This window comes from Mya arenaria, chromosome 13 (genome assembly GCF_026914265.1).
Source record: "Mya arenaria isolate MELC-2E11 chromosome 13, ASM2691426v1".
Lineage (NCBI taxonomy): Eukaryota > Metazoa > Mollusca > Bivalvia > Myida > Myidae > Mya > Mya arenaria.
Genome location: NC_069134.1, coordinates 14,250,913 through 14,278,715, shown reverse-complemented (window position 1 = coordinate 14,278,715; position 27,803 = coordinate 14,250,913). Strand labels below are relative to the sequence as shown.

The 27,803-nt window shown below is 35.3% G+C and overlaps 1 protein-coding gene across 1 annotated transcript; it reads left to right on the top strand.

The window, feature by feature from the left end:
• The first annotated feature begins 8,530 nt into the window (after window positions 1-8,530).
• LOC128213608 (ethanolamine kinase 2-like) lies at window positions 8,531-27,798 on the top strand. The gene is made up of 9 exons (XM_052919509.1): window positions 8,531-8,686; window positions 9,119-9,256; window positions 9,522-9,643; window positions 23,534-23,662; window positions 24,676-24,818; window positions 24,942-25,025; window positions 27,177-27,340; window positions 27,483-27,556; window positions 27,662-27,798. The coding sequence occupies exons 5-9, from the start codon at window positions 24,728-24,730 to the stop codon at window positions 27,735-27,737; spliced, it is 489 nt and encodes a 162-aa protein (XP_052775469.1). The 5' UTR covers window positions 8,531-8,686; window positions 9,119-9,256; window positions 9,522-9,643; window positions 23,534-23,662; window positions 24,676-24,727; the 3' UTR covers window positions 27,738-27,798.
• Window positions 27,799-27,803: the final 5 nt, after the last annotated feature.

Here is a 27,803-nt window from a genome sequence, read left to right as displayed (position 1 = left end):
GTCTACATGGGCGCGGCCATATTTGATTTATCTGATGCGTGATTGGCTATCGCAATTATCCTATTTCCCGTGGGCGATACTATTTCCCGGTCCCGGTCTCATCCGGTCTCTGTTTTCCAAATTTTATAGTAGGTTATTTAATAGTAAGTGTTTGTATTTTTGTTTATCATATTTAAAGTGTTGGAACCACACTGTTTGGCATTTAATATTATTGTGCAAAGACTGACAAACAAGGCTCTGTTTGTAAGTTCAAGAAAATGTGAATGGACAGTCAATGAAATGCTCGCGAATGAACAGACATTTGTACTGGGATTCTATAATGTGTTATTTGTAAATATTTAAGGTGTCATGTGTACATCAGGTGTATGCGTATTGTTTATTTGCTAAAATAACAGTTGATATGCATGGAAAATGTTCTTACAATTGTTTATTGTTAATTTCAGGACGAGCTCTACATTGCAGTTTATATATTAATACAAACCGAGTTACTCGTTGTAAGGCATTATATTTGTCCTATAAATATTTATCTATTAACTTTTAATATGGAATGTGAATGATTTGAAAATAAACGAACTCACAAAGTGCGGTGTTTTTTTAATAAGTAAAAAACCCATAAATAAGCACTTTACAACACAATGCATGCCTGTGTTTACAATTTGGGAGCTATTTATTGCATGGTTGCGTCATGCATACTGTGGTTTGTCAATAGTACATCTGAATTATGTTTTTCACCATTGCAACATTCTTTCATCCATGTCTTGTGTGTACATTGTATATATGTATCCTTCTTTCTTGCCTGGCTGCATTCCAATGATTTTCACCATCGCAACATTCGTTCTTTCTTGTCTTGTGTGTATATATATATATCCTTCTTTCTTGCCTGGCTGCATTCTAAATTTGTCACAATATGTTATGACGTTATAGACAGACATATGGCTCTTCTTCGCTTTTTTTACGAAAGGATACGGAAAATGTCGAAAATATACGACTGTATTAGTACAGGCGCTTAGAGTAGCCTCCCATTGTAGCGAATAAGCCACGATTTCTGATTTCTCTCTCGCATTTTCATTCCCGAGTATTCGTGAGTAACAAAACATTCTGGTGTTTTTTTTCTCCATAGCCAATATTCGATGTTGGATTTTTATATTTAAAGGGTCAGTAAATCAGAGGCATAGGCTTTTTCGACCCAAGCGATTAAGCAGGCTTATTTCAAAACAACTTGGGTCGTATGAGGCACAGTTACGTGGTATTTGGACTGCATTTTTGGCCAGTCGAGCTATCTGAGGACTCGAGCGATTGGTCCCTATGGTTATCTCTTGGACTGAGAATCATAAAAAAAATGTAATTTAGTACTCTTTGTAACACATAATAACCAAATAATCCACTTTTAGTCGTTTAATTTTACATATTAAATATTTTTAAATTTCATACAATCTTTATCATTCACTTTTGAGTATGCACAAGGGCCGAACCCCGCATGCACTTTTTGGCTCTACGCGCGGACGGGTACCAGTCACAAGGTTAACATATTCCCGGTTCCCGTTCGCGCGTTAAGTTGAAAAGCGCGTGCCGGGTCCGGCCGGTGTGCATGGTCAAAATTACTGGCGAAGATCTGTGAGTCAGTAAATAAACAGTATTCTTGGCAGATTTATTAAAGAAATTTGTGAAAACGCGACTAGTTTGTGCTTGTTGAGCGATTGCACCTTAGAGATAACTTTCTTCTGAACATGCATGCGACGTATACAGTTGTTTTATCAAAAAAATCTTGTAGATCTGAGCTCGTTTCCATACATATGTCTCAATCCGAAATCTGCTAACCTTCATAACTTGTGAATGGTAAAGATTGTATGAAATTTTAAAATATTTAATATGCAAAAATAAACCACCAAAAGTGGATTATTTGTTTATTATGTGTATCATAGAGTACTGAAACACATTTTTTTTATTCTCAGTCCAAGAAATCACTTCAGGGACCAAATTGCTCGAATCCGGTAGCTCGACTGGCCAAAAATGCTGTCCAAATACCAAGTAACTGTGGTATGAGACTGAGATCAAATAATATTTGACCCCAGCCTCATACGACCCAAGTTGTATTTAAAACATTTGAGAATGATTGTGTTTTCTCTGATTTATGAGTCTGATGAATGGTTTTTATGTTTCTTGTTTGACCAGTTTATAGTTATAATTACTGAGAGCACATTTCTATACTTTCCATTGACAAAAGAAAACAAGTGGCACATGGCTTAGCAAAATTACAGAAACGAAACCCAATTTGACAATGACATGCAATTCTTTAGACTGCAAATATGGTTATTTATTACATAGTTTATATGAATGATAAGCTCAATTTTTTGTTTTTGTTACTTTCATATCTTGAATTTCCAAAAATTATTGTCGTTTACAAACACTTTTAACAGGCACACAGTGAATCTAATTCTGGCTGGCTTGTCATTGATATAGGCCACAAAGACAAAGTTTTGTCACATTCACGCTGGATGTATATAGCTTAATTCTTGCTTGTTTATCTTGTACTGTATCTTACAAAAAACTATGTTGACTTAATTGTAAGTTTAATACAAATCATCTTTTTTATTTTCCTAGCGAAATGAGTAACCAGCAGCGAGCCTCACAGCTCCTGCGAGAGGCTGCAGCTCTTCTACATGAACAACAAGCATATACAGCTCCTGGTCAGAATTCAGAGACTGTGACAGCTGGGACAGAGTACATCAGACCGACTGTACACACGCACACAAGTCAGCTACGGGTGGCAACAAGATCTCTGTTTGCGCCTTATTCTAACAGGAGGCATCATCGCAGAAGAACAAGTACAACAGCAGCACCACCCATCTCGTTTTGGTCTCACAGATTTTGTGCCTTAAGTAGTTGCACACAGGTAAATGCAGTTTTATATTTTGCCATGAAATTTAAATGTTTTCATAACTTTTTTATTAACCAAACAAAATAAAAGTACATAGTCGACTCATGATACTTCAAATACTCCCTTCAATCATTTTTGTCGAGACTGCTTGTGAAGCTCAAAATTGTCACCATAATGGTGTTGTGTTTGTGCTGTGATTGGTCGAATATTTGCCATGATGACATGTTGTGTTGTGGACATGAGCCAGGTGTGTATGTTCAATTCAATTCAAATTCTTTTTAACAAAGGTAACTCTTTAAGTACAAAATTATCAAACATGAGGCCTTCAAAATCAAACAATTTTATAACTTAGTATTGATAACTATAATTGACCGTACTTGAATGAAATAGTGAAAGTAAAATGAATGATATGAAAAAAAATAACTCATGAAAGGCTAGACAGGATTGAAATTTTTTTGGTACACAGGTGTAACATCAGAAGATACAGGTCAAGTTCGATATTGGGGCTGGTGGGGCCAAGGTCAAGGTCACTGTTACTAAAAATAGAAAAACGGTTTCCGGACGATAACTCATGAAAGGCTTGACAGATTTGAACATTTTTTGGTACACGGGTGTAACATCAGAAGATACAGGTCAAGTTCGATATTGGGGCTGGTGGGGCCAAGGTCAAGGTCGTCACTGTTACTAAAAAAAGAAAATCAGTTTCTGGACCCCATGAAAGGCTTTACAGATTTGAAAAGTGTTTGGTACACAACTGTGACATCACAAGATACATGTCAAATTCGACTTTTCTCTCTATATATATACAATATTATTAAATAAAAAATATATACATATTTCCATGTTTCTTATGTCACTTTATGCCATTGATTCTAAGCTTTCCAGTTCCAGTACCAAGCACCCATGTGGGGGTATTAATCACCTTTAGTGATAGTTCTAGTTTGTTATGTTATAAGATATTTTATGAAGTCAATCTTTTGAAGCTTTATCATATCTTTAATTTACATCAATAGAAATTTGTAACTTTAGGCATCTTAAAAGTTTTACTAAAAAGTTCAACTATCCTTCCCTTTTTCAGGACTCTTCCAGGCTGGTCTGGGGGAAAAAAATCATTTGTTCAATCTTCAGACCAAGCACAATTTCTCGACAAGCTGGTGGAAACCTACCCAAAACTGAAGGACATAGGAGGAGGATTGGAGCTACTTAGGACTTCATTAACATCAAGAAATAAGCTTGACATCATTCCATTACCACCAGGCGGTTATAACGCGGCCTATCTAGCAGACAATGGTTTGTTGGGCCAAGCCCTGTGCTTCATCAGGCCAATCCAGAGGGACATATCAGTGGAGGATGCCACCATAGATGTAAATTATGTTCATTTCAATCTGTAGTATTAAAAGTCAGCTTTCAATAGACAGAGGTGTGTTTCTGCTGCATATTTGTCAATCTGTCTATCAGAAAATTAAAGACTTTTTTTATTTAATATTGCCAAACCAATAAACAGAAATATAAAGAAAGTTCAGAAAACTCATAGAAAAAATGTTATACCCGAATTACATAAGTGTCCAGTTCTCTGTTGAGTCATGAACCTACATGGGTATGCTAAATGGCTTTTTCAAATCTTTCCATTTCATTTAAAGTTTAGAGTTTTATACAAAATAAATAAAACTGTTCCAATATAGTAAACAAGTACCGGTATCTACATGTATGTAAGTGAAACTGTACATAATTTTTGCATTGGATTTAAGATTGTCTGTTGATTTAAGCTCTTACATGTATATGCCTATTTAAGGCTGTTGGTCTTTGTCAGAATGTATCTCGGTGCCATATCTATCCATTTGTCTTCTCAGAACTTTGCAAGTGACTGACAGCTTTCCCACAGAAATGAGAGGCAGGTGATCTTCAGTCAATTTACAACAAATATCTTTGCTGGTCATTGGGCTTAAACCCACAATCCTCTTACTAGTAGACTAGCATGCTACCAACTGCACTAGCCAGACTGACATGAGATTTTGATGTTATTTTTACTGTATGTTTGAGTATGTTTTCATCAGGAAAGGATTGGTGAAGGAGGCAGGGAGATATGTCTAAAATGTGGCGAGAGCATTCCCTTAACCAATCTGAGAGACCACATCACAGTGTGCGGTAATGGCGAAAGAAAGGTAATACTCACAACTCTTTTGTCTTAGCATTGCAAAGGTTTCTCAAAAGAAACTGAGGCAAAGTTTACAAACTATCTTACATCAACCAGTTTTCTTTATATGGTACCTATTATTTAGCCATGTTCTTGGATGGACTAGTTTTCTAAAAGGTTTAAGATGGACAGATTTGCGGCTCTTTTTACTCATCAAAAATAATGGCCAAATTAATTCGAATAACACTTTCCAAGAAATATTGCTACCCTGTCTCATTTTGGTTACCATAAGTGTGTTACATTTTATCAATGTGGATGGAGTGAACAAAACATATAAAGAGTAACAGAGGTTTTAAGACAGGCTATCAATTTTACAATTGCATTTTATGTAAAAAAAAACCTCATTAAACTGCAGGTATATGCCGTTTGGAAGATGATTGCCCAACATATGGCTCTCTGAATTTAAGGCGCAAGATAAAAAATTGTTTGCTTCCACTTACTTGACCGACTATTTTATTTCCTCCCGACGCTACGCTTCTTTGTGGTGGTTTGATTGGTATTCACTCCGGTTCTACTTTTCAGTTGTACAAATGCATATTAAAAATAGAAAAAAAATAAAAGTATGCCGACCTACCTACCTTAATCATTTTGGGATGTTAGTAAAAGAAGAGCTTTTCTCCCACCTCAGATAAGTAAATCCATTAATTTAACCATGCTAGAAATTCTTATCTTGCCCACGGGCGGAGATAAAATGCCCGTATGGAACTTCTTTTAATGGTCACCACATTGTAATTACCTCCCTTGTTGAAGACTGTCGTCTGAAGCACATCATGGAAACCTTGTCTTGTGGCAATATTTAGAACGCTAATTAATTATTTCTCGCTTCAAATGTCACCAGAAAACAGTTTTCACGCACCTTTCAAGAAATAATGCTTCACTCTTCTTAGAACTTTTTAAAGACCGATCAGACCATTTACATACTCTGAATCACTGCGCGAATATCCATGACAACCACGAATTATCGCATATCCGTACGCAATTATTTTCACTAAGCACAAAAGAGTTCCAGCTAAAAAAAAATACATTTTTACTTAATTTTGTTTAACTGAGGTGGGAGAAAAAGCATCTACCATAGCCGCTCGTGTAAGATAGGTTCATCCCGACCCTCGCGCAGGGTGTTTTGCGGAAACTCGGTAAACCTCGTTTCCGCAAAACACCCAACGCTCGGGTCGGGATGGTCCTATCTTACACTCTCGGCCATGGAAGATACTTATAGTTTTAAACCTAACTTAAAGTGGAACTGAACTGATATTTGACATTTAAATATTTATATATGTTACTTCGGTCAGTCAGCATAAAACCTTTTATGGTTTAATTCTCTGAAAATTAGTTTCTGCACAATTACTGGAGTTAATATCCAGCAAAAGTTATTTACATCAGATTTAGACAAGATTTAAATTGTTTGAGTTTTGATTCTATTTTTATCTCATCTGAGAAAAACATGCTTAGGGCCCTCTGTCTTTGTTATGTGGTGGTGGGCCTTGACTTGTAGACTAACGCAAAACCAACTGTGCTAAGCTGAACCGGCTTTATATGTGCATCTAGGCTGCGTGTTTTTGTTGCAACTTTACGTGTGAGTACTTTCCTTGGCATGTTTTTCGTACTCAACTATTTTCGATCAAATTGATTTGTTTTACTTTCAGATGCAGTATTTTAATAGGCATTACTGTACGAGATTATCTGACATTGTTAAAGATGCTCTTTAACAATAGTTCTTATGAAGGATATCGAGTTTAATTTGAAAGAAATGGGCATAAAACACGGTATTTCTACTTTATGAGAAAGCTAAAGTAAATCTTTTAGCGTTCACCAATCATTTAATATTTTTGCGCTTTCTGCTATCAAAAACACAGTTACAATCTTGTTATCAGTAATTAATATTTTTCATAAATTCATTATATAGTCAGAAGTTAAAGGTTTATCAGTCAAAATATATGTTTGTTATACATGTGTATGTATTGATTGTGAATACTTAAGAGTGTCACTTTAAACTGCAGTAAATTGTATAGTTATATATAGTTATTTTGTCCTAGATCGCTGGTAGGTGTGACCCTTTGATATGACACGAAAGCAGAAGTTCATTCCCATCAAACTATTGTGAGTTAGACCGCAGCGGATAGGTAGTTGTGCTTAAAATGTAGGTCAAGTGCATGATGAGTAATATTCAACTTAAAACTGCCAATAAATTTAAGGTTTCAAGAATTGTGAATCCAAAGAAACTACATCACACTAACGTGTGCAATGTCTAGAACATGCCAACATCATGACTTTACCATTGATGCTGAGAAGATAAGTAACAATGTATGCGATGAAGTTAAAATAATCCTGAAGGGAATCAGACCTGAGTGGTTTACAGAGGATAAGGAAGGCACCATTCAGTCTAAGGTAATTTTTGACATTTTTCAAACTATCGAAAAAGATAAACCTGGCCAATTCCATGAAAGAGATGTGTGGGCCAATAAAGCACAAGAAAAAAGTTGATGCATAGCATCAAGTCGGCGCAATGAAATTAGAAGAAAAACATGCATGCAGATAACCAAAAATGGTTATTATTTCAATGATAATATTTTGTTTTATGTTGGGTGTACATATGCTCGAAGGACATTATGGTTATTTTTTCCCCAAGCTAATCCTCCGGTTAAAACTGAATAATAACAAAAATATACATACGTTTCTTCGGATTAAATAGAGTCAATGGTCTAATACATAGATTTCAATAGCATGAAAATCACCTTTTATTTGTACCGGCATGTTCTGTGAATTCCTTGCTTTATATTTTGTACAAGTTTATGTAACACATTTCACTCATATGAGTATATAGAATGGGGGTAAAAATACTATATATTAAAGGGGAATTATCGGGAGTTCATTCTTTCGAATGGCATTTTCAAAACAAACAAATAAGCTCAAGGTTAATTTTTCAAAACTCGGCATTTTTGCTGTCACCAAGGGAGATTACTGCGTAGGAGGTTTACAGACATAAAGGAGATTTTAATAGTACCGTGTAACCTTCATATATATCAATCGGAACACCTCGGCCTGTATCTATCTCGGAGATGGCCGAGTTGCTATGATTGAGTTGGTATTTAAAATCAAAACGATAAGCAGGGCTATTATAAGTCAAGGTTTCATGATCAATTAAAGTGTTAAGTTTTATAAAACAAATTAAACTTCATATTTTATCATGCAACGTGGAAACTATTGAAAGCATTGTTCTGCAATATATGAACTAGTCCCTAAGTTGGAATATTTCTAAAGTAATATCAAATATAGTCGGCGCCCTTCTGGGCGCCGACTAAAAGGGCGCCGACTAATGAGTGTACACAAGTAACGGCGGTATGTTTTCTATAGTTTGTAGGTCACTACAGATAAAAACACGTGGACGAAAATCTTGAAAAATAGTATTTCATGTACAACGCAAACCATCAAAAATTATCTGCAAGATTGGGAATGTTGCAATGAGACTGCTTAAACTATTACCGTGATTATTGTGGGAAGTTCTTGGTTTCCCCTCACAAGGCTCTTTCAAAATACCCAAGTGGATGGCAAAGGTCAAACATTTCAACCTTCGACGAATCCATTGTCATTTGTTAAGGGTACATACTTTTGCAAAGGTAAAACATATCCTTCGCTACATGGTAGGCAGTTTACTATATTTTGTTCACTCTGAATAATATGTTCTATTTTCCAAATCAGTTTTACACTCATCTGCAAAAAAATGGTTACTGTGTGTGTTTACGAAAAAAAATATTTACATCATCCAATGGTATCATTACAAATAAGAAAGATGAATAAAATAAAATTTTGTTACTACAATTTACTTCCTGAAAACGTAGGTGTTAACAAATTTCTTTAATTATCAAAGTTCAGTCTTACAGGCTCAAGACTCAAAAAAAACTCGTTTGAATTATACGTGTCGTTTGGACGAATATAAAACTATTCTTTAACCTTTTTTGTTTAGTCGCAAATGTGTTTTTCAATCTCATCCCTTCAAACCCACTTTATTGTATGAAGGCGCTCGTTTTCAGAATTTATTTTTTCGGCAGGTGTTTAGTAACGGTATTTCTAACCAACTTTACGGTTATTACCTATACGACCAGTTGGGCGAAACGGTTTTAATCCGTATCAATGGAGTCGGTACAGAACTATTCACGGACAGGGTCTTGGAGAAGGAAATCATTAAGGTATCATGCCATTATATTTTACCGTGGTAGAATCTAGTATGTGTCTGTATAAACTTTTAGCAGCTGACTTTCGCTTCAAATGTTCTGATATTTAATTTCAAATTCCGGAATAAAAAACACGCATTCTACATGAATGGTATCATGACATAAACGTGATGAAATAGGAGGTGATTAAGATATTATGCCAGATCATTATGCCACATGATACTTTTTCATGTAACGCTGACCATGCATATATCCGCATAATTATAATAATTATATACAGACACTACACGCACGTGGGCTTTGCGCACCGCTGTACGCGACGTTCAACAACGGGATTGCTTACGGCTACGTCTCAGGGGAGACGTTGGACGCAGACTCTGTACGGCAGGCTCACATAGGCAGGTAGGTGGCGCTTTATACCTCCAGGAGTTAGGCTGACATAGGCAGGTAGGTGGCGCTTTAAACCTCAAGGAGTTATGCTCACATAGGCAGGTAGGTGGCGCTTTAAACCTCAAGGAGTTAGGCTCACATAGGCAGGTAGGTGGCGCTTTATACCTCCAGGAGTTAGGCTCACATAGGCAGGAAGGTGGCGCTTTATACCTCCATGAGTTAGGCTCACATAGGCAGGTAAGTGGCGCTTTAAACCTCAAGGAGTTAGGCTCACATAGGCAGGTAGGTGGCGCTTTAAACCTCAAGGAGTTAGGCTCACATAGGCAGGTAGGTGGCGCTTTAAACCTCAAGGAGTTAGGCTCACATAGGCAGGTAGGTGGCGCTTTAAACCTCCAGGAGTTAGGCTCACATAAGCAGGTAGGTGGCGCTTTAAACCTCCAGGAGTTAGGCTCACATAGGCAGGTAGGTGGCGCTTTAAACCTCCAGGAGTTAGGCTCACATAGGCAGGTAGGTGGCGCTTTAAACCTCAAGGAGTTAAGGAACATTGATGGAATAGTTTTAATCATATGTCCTGTATGATTTTATATGGTATTCGTAAAATAAATTAACCGTCTTTAACAAATATCATGCCTCCTTAACTTAGTTTAAAGACGTATGAACGATCGCCAGGTTTGTGATGCGTTGGTGGAACACGATGGTTTTTTGGTATATGCCACTGTGTAAAATCTCTTTCAATCTATATTAAGTTCAGTAGTGTCCATTAGTTGGAAAAGTGGTTCAATAATAGTTAGCAATTCGTCAGTAAGTGCATATATACCCAACGAAACTTCAAGTATACAAACATTAAAATATTCGTTATTGATGTTTTTAACCATGATTTTTTTTAACAAAGGCGGTTGAAATACGCTCGTTGGTGCATACAGATTCTTAACCATTAAATGCAGAAGGAAATTTACTGTGATGTGACTGAATTTCTCTCCTGGAAAAGGCGTGGCAAGCTTGGCTTCATACAGACGTGCATAAGTTATTATACAACATGTTATATTTTTTATACAATTGCAAAGTAACTGGATGTCGTATCTTTTAACCGGTTTACAAATTTTTGCCAAACAGCGTGTTCTTCGAACGGGCAAAATCATGTTGCAATTGAATTGTAACGATGCCTATTATACGACCCGCAAAGATAACATTGGGTTAAACTTTTTTACAGATGATTTCGTAACATGATTAAACATTGTTTTTCATAATAAACGATTTATAATAAATAACAGTGGTGAATTTACTACATTAATGCAGAAATAACAAACTTCAATCGGAAACGCTACTGTCCTTATTAGTATGAAGTCGTTGTCGATGATAGTCAATATAATACAGATGGTTATTATTAAGGGGCAGTCAGTTTTTGTTGTCGTTATGTTATGGTGTTGTCTCATGATGCGTTATGTTAGATGTTGGTACAATTTTGCGCAATTTATTTTACATCAATGTACACTTGACTTTTATCTCGAAATATTGATTTAACTTGGATCAAATATGTGTTCCAAATTTATTCCATTGGAAATAGTTGTACACTCACAAGTTTCGTTGAGTATACTTACGTGGAAGGCAACTATATATACTAGTAACTGGTTTCCATGGATTTTCGCAAAAATTGCCTCATTCCAAGACAAAAAAATTGTCAAAACGTTCAATCTGTGAGAGTGCACCTTTAAGGTCAAAACAACTAGAAAATGGAACTTTAAACAATAAACTTAAAAACCATGACTTATGGTACAAGTATTTCCATAATCTCAATAACCATTAACTTGATGATCAGACTGTAACCGAGCGGCTGGTTCTTACACACTGACAGTGACACACAATACACTCCACTCCTCTCCATTAACCCTTTATATATATATTACAGTCGAAACTCGTTGGCTCGATATCCTCGTTGGCTTGAACCAGATTAAAAGAACCGATTTTGTTTAACTCTTTGTTCATATAAAATTTGATCGGATGGCTCGATATCTTGAGGGTCGATATTTCTCCACGCTCGAAGTCATTTTTGCGGTTCCAAGTGGGAATTTCACAATTTTGTTTGCTTGGGTCGATGTCATTTTCGCGGGTTCAGGTAAGAACCTCACACCTTGATTTGTTTTGTTGGCTTCATTTAGCACACGGCGCTAATCGATAAAAATTACTTGAATTTGTTATAATTATTATCAAATTTGAATGACTTAACAGTTTGAATAAACATGCCATCACTTTATCTAAGTTCTTTCTCTAATTGTTATACATGTATAAATTTCAATGCATCCTGATATAACTAATAAGCTATGTTTTTGTTACCCACTGTTTAAAATTACTTGTATGTTGTTCTCGCATAAATTTTATAATTAATAAAAACAATCAAATAATATTTTCTAAGTATTGAATAAGTGATGTTACGAACTTTACGACGTGTAACTATGTCCAGTTAATACTCTTCTCTTGCGGAGATAGCATAGCCAATAACAAACGAGGTAAACAAGACTTTTTGTAACGAATAATAAAAAAATAACATTCTGTAAGCAATCCCGCTTGGCTCGATATTCTCGAGGCTCGAACTATTTTGGCTGGTCCCTAGAATATCGAGCCATCGAGTTTCGACTGTAGTTTAAAGCCGACGGAGGCACTCCTGCCATGTACCGCTGCCACCATTTAAATAAACCTGGGAGGAGAAGTGCCCCAGTGTGGAGCTTGAACCAACAACAACTGCTGGAACACTATCATGGCGCTGTAACCAACTGAGCTAACTAAACGGCTTGTTCTCATCGACACGATCTACATCTACAAAAACTTACAATGTACATGAATACATAAATAACTAAAGTATGAATGCAATGTATTCATGTACATTGTAAAGTTGATGTCTACTGTTCTACTTTAAAAGACACATCAGTCCAGGGAAATTGCCTCCCGAACTCCTCATTTTGAAAGAAGGCTTATTGGTCTATGAAATTGAACCAGTCAATAAATCACCACTTAGCTTGTCATCCTGCTGGGCTATTTACTGTGTATTCCCAGATGTTTCTTGTACTGACCAATTTCAGTATGTTCGCATTGAGTTTGTCATGAATGAATTGTATTTATAATCAAAGCACTGATAGTGCTGAACGGTTTGAACGATGATTCCCTTTATGTGATAATAAGATAAAAAACAACAACATATGTCTGATAACGTGGCACTCGCTCGCTCACTCTCACGCCTGCCCGTCCACTCATCCAACTTTCCGACACACCGGCCCATCCACTCACTCACTCACCACTCACAACCCATCCCGCCCACCATACTTATTCGATGTATTCCATGAGCTGTAGAATAAAATGGGAATCATAGCAAAAGGTTATATTCAGATTTAAATGAATTTTATACTAGTGTGTTATTCTATTATTCCTATCAACTACAATTTTAAGTGAATGTGACTGTATCCACAAAAGGAATCGTCAGACCCTATAAGGGTTCGTGTAGAAGCCTTACGTGGTTAAGAATACTGACTGTTATGCTGCTTAGATGTTAGCTTGACACATGATGGACTTAAATGTAGCTGCATTTGTGATTATTTTGAACTGAGTTGGATGTAGAAGAGCCTTACTGTGGTATGTTTGGCACTAGATAAACTTCATATCAACAGAATTTAGATTTACAGGGCACTAAATTGACTTGATTTCTTGGGGTTTTACCGCCATCTTAACTCGTTTTTAGTCCAAAGAAAAATGTGTGTCAAATAAACCAACAAGCTGATAGTGTTGACGTAGTGGTAGGTCTCGTTTCAATTCCTTGATTAAGAGGTTATAGTGTATACATAACCAACCGACACACTTTGTATGTGTTTTTCTTAAATTGCGACCAATGGTTTATTGTGAACTTGACATATGGGATACATTTAAAGTAAGTGTACCTTTTTATAAAAAAAGGTAATGCATCTTACCGTTCAAAGATTGAAAGAAAATAATTCCCTCTGATAGTAAATGAAACGCAGTTACCAGTATTACTTTAAAAGGCCTAGTTTAAGGAATGTTTGGCATGGCAATCCTCTGCTGTGCATCTCATGCTAATTGCACTGATGGCACCGTAGGGGCTAATTTCCTGTTTATTTGTGTATTGGCTCAGAGTCATTTAGGGTCCATTTCTATAATAAAACCTCCAAAACTGCACAACGTGATATTCAGATCAGATATTTGTTAAGACAATTAGGCATTTAGATACATGTAAGATCAATACACAGACATTGTAAAATAAAGCGAAGATTTTATCAAAACAGCGCTGTCGATATTGATCATATTTGCATTTTCACATTCAAATGATGATTTTGATCTGCATTTCGAAATGCGTAGTATTTTATGTCCGTATGAAGTACATCATGAAACAGTTCTATTCATCTATTCATTACTATATGTTGCGTTTTTATGCCACGTATACAAATTTGCACCTGTGGTATTTTTTGAAAGCGTTTATATGCTAATTGAATTTATAACATTGAATTGTTAATAAAATGCCATTAGCGTGTGTTGAAAAGAACATGAGACATAATGAGGAAGCTCATTTTATTCACGCCAGATATCAATATCAATATTTATTACACCGATATGATGTTGCAGTAATTCAAGACAAATAAAAAAATGGTTATCTTGTCAGAAAACATTTAAACAGAACAGAACAGAACAGAACAGATATTTTATTAGACTTGTACAATTGTACATCGTCTTAATACATATAGTTATACATAAGTTCATGTCATTTCTCTAAACAAACTAAGAGGATTTTTTAACAAATTTAAGGCATGTTGTCAAGCAAAAGTCAAGAATTGATTTCTAAGTAACTAACCTTATAGTATGTATTACTTGATAACATTGGCAGTGAGGACAATTATCTTTAGTAGTGTACTTATGTCATGTTATTAATTATTGAGTTGCGTATAACAAATGCTTGTTTCATATATTTACAGACATTCATAATTTCAGTCTTGTCATACGAAGTCAGTAATTTATGAAACTTAAAAACAGATGGATTTACATAATACAGTGGTTTTATAAAAAGTTTACGTATTTGCGAATAGCACCTACAAACACAAATGAAATGAAATTCATCTTCAATATCTAAGTCATTACAACATAGGCAATAACGTTCATTGCGAGTTATATTGTTGCGTGCATATCTTCCGGTTTGTATTCTCAATGGATGTACAGAAACTCTAAGCTTGACAAAGTATAAACGTAAATTTTTAGGCGCTAAATCTAGATATTTTTCATACTCGAAAGAGGTTTTAAATAGTCTATACATGTCTAAAACAGTACTCTTACTAATATTTCCGTACCACTCTTGTTTAAAAGTATCTATCACTCTACACTTAAATTCGCATATGAATGTGTTAACACATATAGCACTTGGGTTATCAAATACATATGCAAATCCATAATCGTTTAACAATTTTTTAACATTAGAGACCCAGTTTACACACCCTTTATTACAATCATTAATAGCCTGGGTGTAAACATATTGGATAATAATATTAGTACTACGATTAAGTTTGAAAAAGTATTTTATAATTCTGACATACCTATTGATATATAAGGGATATCTCCCGAGTTCTCCATATACTGTAGCATTACATGTGTTTATTTTAACTTGCATCAATCGCTTACAGAATTTTAAATGTATACGTTCTATTTCTTTTGACTTAGTATAACCCCATATTTCACATGCATAATTCAATATCGAACCAACAAAAGCATCAAATAATTGACAAAACAGTTTAGGACTTAGGTCATATTCTTTGCATTTATATAATAATATATTCATAGCTTTAAGGGCTTTCCCAACCAAATGCTCTTGGTTAAATGTATAACTTCCAGTATAATTTATTACAGTTCCTAAATAGTTAAAGTTATCAACTACTTCGATAGTATGACCATTATATAACCAATTCTCATCTTGACGTAGTCCACCGCGTTTACGAAAAGCCATTATCTTAGTCTTAGATGTATTTACTTTTAGACCCCATGCATTGCAATACAAATAGAGGTTATCTAAATGGGATTGGACTTCCTGTGGAGACTTGCCTTAAATGGCCATATCATCTGCAAATAGCAACATAATCAATACAATATCATCAATATTTAAACCAGAATTATTGTTATCTTGCATGAATAGTTCTAGGTCCTCCACGAACAAAGAAAAAAGTATCGGGGACATAACCTCCCCTTGACGCAGGCCTACAGCGTAACTAAAATAGTCAGAGTAAGATGCACATGATTTAACACCTGACTTAACATTTTCGTACATATCTTTAACTACTCTAAGTAGTTTACCTTTTATACCAGTATTATATAGTTTTAGCCATAATGCATTGCGATAAATACTATCAAAGCATTTAAGCAAATCAACATAAATTACATATAGTCGTTTATTTTCATTAATATACTTTTGCACAATAGAAATAAGAATATAAATAGCATCAACAGTTGAGCAACCTTTTCGAAATCCGAATTGCGCATCCGAAATAGTGGCATTAGCTTCGCAAAATGATTCGATGCGTTTGTTTAAAATTGTTGTAAATACTTTTGAAAAACAGCTTACAAGTGTAATTCCTCTATAATTGTTAACGTCATCAATAGATCCTTTTTTATGTAAAGGAATAATTACACCTTCTGTCCACTTTTCCGGATAGAAACCCGATGATAAAATGCTATTAAATATGTCACAACAGTGGCTAGATAATATATCAACACATTCAATAAAATACTCATTTAAAATACAATCGCTACCAGTCGATTTATTACGTTTCAAATGTTTAATTGCGCAATTTACTTCGTTGACAGAAATAGGTTCATCTAACTCTGGAAATGTTAAGTTACTTTCGTCAAAGTCGTGATTCGAACAAAAATGTTCAGCCTCAGCATTATTACAATCAGACGTATTGTTACTAAGATTTTCAAAAAAAATCTTGAAATCTTCCAGAGAAATATTACAATTATTTAATTTATTTTTTGATTTAAAGAATTTCCAAAATTCTTTAGGCTTACTTCTTCTTAAGTTTTCAATTTCTTTCATTTTGATTCGAAAGGCACAACTTTTCTTTTTACGAATTAAATCTTTGTAATATTTCTTTCGTGAACACAGTGCAGACCTATTTACCTCAGTCTTATTTGTATTAAAATTACATAAAGATTCTTGGTACAAATTCCTTGCATTAACACAATCATTATCAAACCAATCAGCACTTTTAATGCAACTTTCCGTTTCAAAACACGGTTTATTACTGTAATTGCATTGCTTTGAAAACAACGGATCCGCGACACAACGGATTGTAGCGGTAAATCTATCTAATGTGTCATTTATTGATACTCTATTTAAACAGTCTATATTCTCAACAATGTCATTGAAAACAGGTAGTTTTGTGATTATACCTGAGCGAAATTGTTCGCGTAGCGAACTGTTCCATTTATATTTAACATCGGTGTATGTTTCATACTGAGGCGTGAAATTGTTACAATACAATACAAAATGCAGCGGTGCGTGATCGCTCCACTGATTGAAATCGCCAACCGTAAAGTTGGATAACAATGAAAAGTTACATTCACGAGTCAGTAAGTAGTCGATTACGGATGATCCGTTATGAGCATAAAATGTGTGTTTACGACTGTTACCTATTCGACCATTTAAAATGCGCAAATTTGTAGACTTACACATATCAAGAAGTTTAATCCCGTGACTATTATGTACAGCGTCTACTGAGGCCCTGACAGAGGTATGGTCGGGAACATAGTCGGTATCGTCATACACAGTATTAATATTGTCATGGACAATAAAATCACACTTATGACCGACCCTGCTGTTTAGATCGCCAGATACGAATATCTTATCAAATTCAGAATAAAATGAAATGTCGTTTTCTAATAGTTTAAACTGCACGTATTTACGATTTTTTTTTCATTCTTAAAAAAGTATCAGCTGAAATAGGAGTGTCACTGTGCGTGCTTTTCATGATAATTTAATGTATTTGAAATTTTAGCAATCCATGTTGATAGCATGAGTCTCAAAAAAGTAAAAATAATTAAATAAATTTATAAAGAAAAAAGGAATAATGGGATATTGGTAATGCTCTGGCCTTGAAATGATCATTCCATGTACCCTGAAGTGTTCAATGTTGTATTCTAAGTGTCTTATTATAAAGAAATGCAATAAAATTAATTCTTCTATTTTTAAAGTATACTAAATCGGTTTGGAAATGTTCTGAACAACAAAAACAAGAGAAAATACGATGAGATGTACAGATCGGTTCTCAGAAACATGTGTTAGAAATTTAACACCAGCTGGGCAGTCAGTATTTATAACTCTGCGGCTTGCTTTAGATCATTATCACAGAGGTGTTAATAAACACTGACCCTGGGTAACCTTTATCAAAATGATAAGTTTTGAGGGCAAAAACTCTGGACTGACATGCATGTACCCCAAAATTAGTTTTGACAGGCATGACTCACTAATGCCAGTTGTGAGCTTGTTCCTAGCTTCGATTAAGATATTTCTGTCTGAAAATGACATTGAATACACTCTAAAGCCTAAAAGGCTGTAAAATATGCGTTCAACATCTTGATAAGCAACTATCTTAAATAAATTAAAATATTAGGATACAGAATGATGTGAAAGAGACTTTAAAAATATCGCTGCATTGTTGGATGTTGGTGCTGTCATCTGATGATCTGTCAGCGGCAATGATTGAGGCAAGCATCAAGTATATTTAAATAAACATTGCACTTTAACAAATTAAATGTTTTGACAACTGTTTTATTTTTTGTCTTTATACAAGCCAATTAATGCATAAGTGCAAGAAAAACAGTGACACAAGACTGCTTAAAAAAAACATCGGATTGCAAATATATTTAAGTTAAAGCTTCACTCTCACAGATATACCATTTTTACAACTTTTTTTATTTTTTGTCTTGGAAAGAGCAAATTTTTGTATAAATATCTGCAAACCTATACATGTATTTTGACAACTTTATTATTTTTTTTTATTTTTGTCTTGGAGTTTGAATGAGCCAGTTTCTGTGTAAATATATGCAAATAAGTGATATAAGCCTGCTGACAAAAGATCAGATCGCAGATTTACATATGTTCCGGAACAACCTATTTTCGACCACAACCTATTTTCGACCGCGTCCTGAAAATGAGTAAAACACTTCTATTTTGCGTCACTTCCGGTAAAAATAAGCTCCAATTGTTAACCATAACAGTAAAACTGTCAGAAAACTTCATTTGAAAAAGAATGGGATTGGTAGTGTTAAAAAACTTAAGTTATACTTGAAACAACACCAATTTGTCATTTTTAATTAATGCCAAATTAGACCCTTCGTATAAAATGATTTCACATGTAAAATACTTATTTAAAATCGTGTTGTTTTTACAAATACATAATTATAAAAGATTCACAATTCTTTGAAGGAATGAACTCCTGCTTACATGTCATATGACAAATTATGGTCAAATACAGAACCTAATCCTAATAGTTTTTCTCCAGAATTATCAAAGGGGTCACTCTTAACAAAGATCTAGTATAAACTTAATAATAATTTCTTTAGTTTAACAATGTTACAAAAATTTTGAAAGGCCATAGGCAGGTAGTTCTGACGTTCATACCCTTCAAAACCTTTGACAAGAGGCATGTCTATCAAATATAATTATGAATTACTGGTGTAAATGGGTAGTGGGTAATGCACATGTCAATTGTAACCACCACCACCCCCGTCCGGGGGTATACTGGGTGTGAATGCGGTGGTTTTGTGTTACCTATGGTATGTTGGATGCGGGGGAATTTGGCAGGGATTTTACCATCAGTTCAGGGAATTTAACCTGGGGTAGGCTGGACCGAAAGTCAAAAGTCCCCAGACCTGGGGGCGGGGTGTGGTTACAATTGACTGGTGCATTATGCAATTCATTTTGTTGCCCACTCTTTTGTTTTTCTTTGATAATCCATTGCACACAACTATAGATCAGGATCTCAAATACTATATATGTTGAAAATTGACAACTTTTGACATCAATGTTTTAGTTATAGTTATGAATAATGTGCGTTCATTCATTGCCTTTTTATCAAATCACAATCATAAGTGTTTGCAAAGCACACCACTTTGGGAAGTAATGTTTAATGATGTGGCTCCTCTTATCAACCAAGCACTTGGGCTGTTGGTGGATAACCATTTCCCTAGTTTCCTCCCTGTCTGGTCACCTGTTTGAAAATTAAAACATTGATAATATATAATATTGACAAAACTTGAAAGTATCCAGAATTGTACACTATGTTTATACATTTGCTGAATTAAATGAATAAGCTAAGAAAATGTACATTCAAAACAAAAGGGCCAGCATGGCCCTTAATTGATCACCTGATTAAATTGACCATGAACAAGTCAGTCAGGTAACAACTGGTTATGAAAGGTGTTACTATTTGCTTAGCAGGTTAGTGGTTGTTGTGTTATTTGATGGTTGATAAGGACTCCTCAAAGAAGGCTGCTCTTTGTTAACAGAAATGAGAAGTATGGTAAGCTGGTTGTTCCCATGGTCAATGGATGTTATGGTAATGAGCCTGAATGCTGCTATGGAAGTCAATGATTACTAAGGAAGTAATTGGTTGCTATGGATGCTGGCTGTTGCTCAGGAAAAAAGTGGTTGCTAAATAAGGCATTGGTGCCTATAAAGGTAGTTAATGGATGCGTTGGAAGGAATTGGATGCTAATGAAGTCATTGGTTGAATGGGAATTCATTTGTTGCTATGGATGAAGGTAGTTGCTAAGGCAATCATTGGTTGATAAAGAAGCCAAGGATTGTTTAGGAAGTCATCATTTTTCATGGAAGTCATTGGCTGCTGTAAATGAGGTATTTGATAAGGATGTCCTTGGTTGCTTATAAAGTGGTTGTTAAGGAAGACATTGTGAGTTTGGATTGTAGTCACTAAGTCAGACAAGTGGGTTCCTTAAGGGTACTACGAGGTCTACGATTTCCTCAACAAGGCAAAACCTTGCTTAACATCGTGCCAAAAGGTGATTATTATATTGTTGTAACAACTTGTTTCATATTCTTTGAAACTAAATACCTTTTAGTTTAGACATCAATTTCTAAGAAATTCATACATTACTGCAGAAGTCATTGCCTGATTTGAATGTGTATCAATTTTTGTTCTAGAAGTCTATCAGTAACAGGGGAACTCTAGTTGGGACAACTTTGACCCCAAGGACGAAACTTGAACAACATTCATAAAAAACACTTGACAACAATCAGTGATTTTTTTATGAATTCTTTTTACTGCCTGTACAATGTACCTTGCAAATTCGGTAAAAAGTCAACTTTGGAAAAAATACAAAATCAGGCCAAAATAGCTTATATAATGGCAAATATACATATTTTTTTAAACTTTTTTATGCATACCTTATGCTGTGAAAGAGTAAGACTTGTCAAGATTTTGTTTATATTTCAAGAAATTCATTGCTATTTTAATCCGGAATGTAATGTAATTTTTTTTAATTTTGGGGAAAATTGAGTTTTTCACAATAAAAAAAATCACTGACAATGAACTACAAACTCCAACATATAAACACCACATACACAAAAACAAATTGATTACATATATAAATTACTGAATATTCACATGGTCTTATGATATTATTGATGAATATTATAATGTTATTTTTAGATACCAGTTACGGGTAGTAGTAATGAAGAATACCAGATTACAAAATCAAAGTGGAAATTGGAACTATTAGAGAATCACTTTATATGTGGGTAGGTCACTTAAATATTCATTGAGGTGAAAAGAAATTACCATATGATGTATTGCATATGTTTAACCGCTGTTGCACAATCATCATTTCCAAGTGACTGTCTTCATGTCCAGTACTAGCTTACAAAATCCCTTTCTAGGTACTAGTAGCCAAAGACTTCATCTGATGCATCTTAAAAAGGAAGAATACAACACAATTATGAACACAATAAATGCAAATAATGTTGGGTATGCTTTAAACATGATTCAAATGCAAAACATCTTGGCAATTATTTCTAGAGCAATCTAAATGTCCTACATGAGATTTATTCTCTTATGAAAAAGTGATGTTTATGTACAAGCCAAATATACTAGAAATGTGTCAAGTGGACATTAAGTCTTGTGTTGCTTGGTGAATTGCATATTCTGTGAATGAACATAATTAACAAAAAAAACCAGGGATTTCTCATAATATGACAAAGTTTTTTTTACCAAGTTTGGTAAAGATTATTGAGCCATACAATGTTTTTATCTGGACTGCATCGTCTTTTATTCTGGGCAGCATAATATGGAAATCCATGTATACATCTGGGTTTTATCTGTAATGGACCACATTTTCCAAAATGTATGTAGGCAAATGAGTTACATGGAAATAAAAACTATCTATACATAATAATAAGTGATTTGTATACATGTGTTTACCTTGGTATTATATACTCATAGACATATTATATGACATAATATTGGGTTAATACAAAAAAATGAAATAATATATAATTAGGTTAATGATAAATCAAGCAAATTTAAACTAACACAAACAATTATATGTATATATTTACATTATTTCACAGTAAAATATAATAGAAATTTATTAACATTGGCATTATGCTTAAATCAGGTATCTATTTCAAGGCAGTTGTCATTAAATCATAAATTTTAGAGCTGCACTCTCACAGATATACCATTTTTACAACTTTTTTAAAATTTTTGTCATGGAAAGAGCAAATTTTTGCATAAATATCTGCAAAACAATGATATATGATTGCTGCCAAAAAATCAGATCGTAGATTTCCATATTTCCGTTCGAAACATTACTTTTTAAACTTAAATATAAAAATCTGCTATCTAATTTTTTGTCAGCTGTCTTAAATACTGTGAAATCATTAATGTTCGTGGGGCATTAATGTTCGTGGTTTTCGTGGGTTAGGTGATCCACGAATTCAAGATCCCACTAAATAAAGACCCTTTGTTCACTTTTTCAATTGCTATGTTATGTACATACTCTAGTTTATTCGTACCAGAGGCCGCAGTATACAGCGTAAATATCCGTCTCACTGTATATCTTACTATAATTGTTCTGTTAATATATTATATCTGCCTTTAACAAATTATAAACCAAATCATTTAAATGTGTTTTTATGAACCAAATGACAGAAGCACGTGCCTAAACGTGTGTTATTCATGAAAATCTCCAGGTTAACAAGATGTGAGTGATGAGTGTCGGTTTTCGATTTTTTTCTTTAATGAAATAATTAATCGATAACATTTGAGGCTACTGAGCACCCAACGTGACAATGTACAAAACAACGTGTTCATAATAATTATTAAACAAAAACGTGTGAATAAATATTTAAATGATTTGATATGAAATAAGATGATATTCAAAAGTGATTGAATTTGTAAACATCAGCTATCTTTTGGGAATGCTTAATCAAATATACGGACCTTCTCGGTATTTTCACAGTTTGCAAAATTCTTAATTGGCATTCAATGGCTTCGCCTATCCATATTTATGATCAGGGTAAATCTTCTTTTAGGACCTTAATTTCCAATTAAATCGATAATTGACATGGGTATATGCACTAATTGGCATGTCGTACCAAAGAGTGTCATAAACCGAGTGACATAGAGGACGGAAATCATGGGCCAGCGCGTGGAGATAATGCAGACGATCTAGGACGATCGCAGTTTCGATTTTTTTTTTCAAAAATGAAAAACCACGAACTCAAGTACCCACGAAATTTTAATTTTTCGGCAAACCACGAAATTTCATGCCAACGAATATAAATGATTTCACAGTATATAATGTTTCACATTTTAAAGTTGTTGTTTTTTCGTGTTTTAGATTGATAGCAGAGGAGATAGTGAAGATTCAGAGTGTGACATTGGATGGCCGCGACCGTAAGGCGGCTTTCTGGGACCGGATGCGGACATTCTGGGAACTCGGACCAGACGACGCAGAGAGAAATGACAAGTTAGTATACGTGTACAACCTGTACAACCCGACACATGGTATAAGATGTCGTTCATCGTCGTTACACAACTCTTCGTGTTCTAAATAGTTCTGTAACGACATGGTGTGCGAGTATGTTCCCATTTTCTTGTTTTTCAAGAGCACCTCAATGAGGATGCGCTGGGTCAATTCTTAATGTAGCCATAGCGGTTTCCCCCTTGTTATCCGGAAATACCGTTTACTTTTGGCCCGCCATCCGGAATACCATTTAGTATAACTATATTGTTTAACTTGTCCAAATATTCCTTCGTGTTTGTATATTTTTATCTATATATTGGTTTCTCTAGTAATCTCTTATAATAAAACAAGTGAAAACAAGGAATGCTACGGAAAGTTAATGTGTACCACGCACTAACATAATTATATATACATATATTGACTAAGTCTTGTATTTTGATCCACCTCAGGCCCAGCTTAGTCGTATCTAAAAATGGGCTATATACTAGACTGCTACAATTATAGCTCCCCCTAAAAAGGCCAGGGAATAGAAGAAATATCAGTTACAGGCCTCGTGGAGTTCCTACGTATTTGTTTATATACGTTTTCCCCTTTAAAATAAAAACGTGTTCAATTATGTTTGAAGTTATATTTGCTATTGCAATGGTGTGACTAGCGATGATGCCTAGATTCGATGTTCGGGGTGGTAGTGTCGGCGAAAAAGGAATATGACCCTTAAATAACAATATCAGTTGAAATGCAATACTGGGGTTCGGGCAATCTTGTCCGTAAAGAAAACGCGATATGTATAATTCGAAAATATGCAATAATGGCGATTTTTTTTTTAAGTCATTTATATATGTGTCATATGTGTGCTTGTTTCCTTATGGAATCTGAATCCAGTATGCGGCAAACCTATAACCTCGGCACCCGGAGTACCGCCAAAAATGACCTGTAATCCGGTGTACCAAAGGATAGATTGACACCCTCACTAGGGACGGGCATAGTGCTAACATCCATTTATATAAATTACACAGGCTGTGGGCGAGTATTCCGTCTTAGGATGTTCGCCTGCGAGAAGTGAATGCCATGCACGCTCATCTTGAACACATTGGCTCCCCCGTTGTGTTTTGCCACAGCGACCTCCTAATGAACAACATTGTGTACAACAAGGAGACAGGTGGGTGATACTATACATTAGTTGAGCATAAACACCATTTAGAATCCCAGCTCAAAAGGCAATTCATCTATAATTCATACTCAAATGGTTTTGGACGAGTTAGTACCTTAATTCTTATTTCAGATAGACTGGCATTCATCGACTACGTATTTGCCATGTACAATCACGAGCATTACGAACTCGGGAATCATTTTAACGAGTATGCCGGTAAGAGGACTTCCTTGTATATAATGCATATATACCTCATTTGAAATTGAAATATGACGCATATTAAAGAAGATCGGCACCAAGATCGGCACCGATAGTACATAATCTATTAAATAAACGTGAAAACGATTGATGCATTAAATAGTTTTCTTTTACACGACCTAGTATCCCGTTAATACGACATTGTATCATATATAGGGATGCAAACGATATTCGAATATTCGGTAATTCTTTCGAACGAATATTCGAATACCAAAATACGTCTTTTAAAAGTTGTAGTAAACTATTACATCATTCGCTAAAGTAATAGCCGGAACATTTAGCTCTACTTTGTCGTAACCACTACGCGCGGCAGACCCTGAATTTCACTAAATGAGCCTCTGAAATTCCTCATTTCAGAAAGACAAAAAGTAATAAAAAAAACAAAAACTCTTAATTTATATTATCTGCCTTCATATTTGTAAACAACGTGATCTTAGATGGAATTCTGGTGAATTGGCGTTATGCGCCAATGGAGGGTCTTACCGTAGGACGAGCAGCCTCGTTCTGGGATTGACTTCAACTAAAAAATCTATGGAAAAAAACAAACCAACTTGGGAACTAGTTTATTCTAGAAATTCTTAATCGGAAGGGGCAATTTACTGAAAATAATTGATTTTTTGTGTCACTTGTCTTACAGCCAGTTATTGTAAAATTACGGGGACTTTTTATAGGACTCGACGATAAGTCCCTAAATGACACATGAGGCGTGTTTAGTGTATTGTCATCACATTCACACCTCTGGCAGTATTGGCCAATCGTTGTAAAAACAAGACAAACGAATCTTAAACACAACAACAAAGTTGTAGGCAAAATATTTATTATTATAATTATTCAACAACAATACATCGAATGCATCCCTAATTCATATTACATTGTATAAATACTCAGTATCTTATTCTTACCACTAAATAACTCATTGTAACGACCCAGTATCGAATTCTTACCGTTGAGAACTCGCTCTTACGACCCAGTATCGAATTCCTACCGCTGAAGAACTCGCTCTAACGACCCAGTATCGCATTCTTACCGCTGAAGAACTCGCTCTAACGACCCGGTATCGCATTCTTACCGCTGAAGAACTCGCTCTAACGACCCAGTATCGCATTCTTACCGCTGAAGAACTCGCTGTCACGACCCGGTATCGCATTCTTACCGCTGAAGAACTCGCTCTCACGACCCAGTATCGCGTTCTTACCGCTGAAGAACTCGCTCTCACGACCCATCGCTCTAACGACCCAGTATCGAATTCTTACCGCTGACGAACTCGCTCTAACGACCCAGTATCGCATTCTTACCGCTGACGAACTCGCTCTAACGACCCAGTATCGCATTCTTACCGCTGACGAACTCGCTCTAACGACCCAGTATCGAATTCTTACCGCTGACGAACTCGCTCTAACGACCCAGTATCGAATTCTTACCGCTGAAGAACTCGTTCTAACGACCCAGTATCGCATTCCTACCGCTGAAGAACTCGCTCTAACGACCCAGTATCGAATTCTTTCCGCTGAAAAACTCGTTCTAACGACCCAGTTTCGCATTCCTACCGCTGAAGAACTCGCTCTAACGACCCAGTATCAAATTCTTACCGCTGAAAAACTCGTTATAACAACCCATATCCGATTCTTACCACTTAATAACGACTCAGTATTTCATTTTAACCAACAAATAACTCGCTATATCGACCGAGTATCTCATTCTTACCACCACCAAATAACTTGTTATAACGACTCAGTAGGTCATTCTTTAAGCTAAATAACTCGTTCTAACGACCGAGTAGCTCATTCTTACCACTAGATAGCTCGTATTAATGACCGATTATCTCATTCTTACCACTAAATAACTCGTTATAACGACTCAGTATCTCATTTTTCCCACTGAATAACTCATGATAACGACCGAGTGTCTCATTACAACGACTAAGTAACTCCATAATTATGTATCCCATTAAAACGACTCAGTATGTCAAGGGAGTTAGTAGGTCAATTAAACCTTAAAAATGAAATCTAGGTCGATAAGGATATTTAATTGAAGTCTGAACACACATAAAATGTAACTATCATAAAACTTCAAAATTCCTTTGCCGATACCGTGTAAACTCACTTCCAGGTGTCGAGGTTCTAGACTATAGCCAATTTCCTGACAAGGCTTATCAGTTAGACTGGCTGAGGTACTACCTCGAACAGAAGGCAAAAAGTCAAGGCCGTTCCCAAGATGCCGTAGCCGACAGTGACGTTGAGAGATGTTATGTGTTGACTAACAAGTTTACATTGGTAAATGTTGCAGATCGTTCTCAAGGGTGCTTGTATTTCTAACATGATTATCTGAATACAATTTTAATCCCATAATTTCAATGCACGCACAATACAAAGTATTACATAATGGTTCATTTAATTTGGTTCTTTATTATTTCAGGCCTCAGATTTATTTTGTGGGCTATGGGCTTTGGCTCAAACAAAGCTATCGCTTATCGACTTCGGGTATTTAGAGTAAGTAGCATTCATGGTTCTTTATACAATGATGCTTAAAACATGTTCAACATTTATCACCTGATGACCTGTCAACATACTAAATATAATGTTTCCCTTCTTCAGATATGCACAGAAGAGGTTTGAGCACTATTTATCAAGGAAGGAGGAGCTGTTAGCACTGCCTGTTCCGGATAATTGACCAAGGCTGCTTCTATCAGTTCTTTCTCTGAAACAATGATCTTAACAGTCTACACATTTTTCGCTG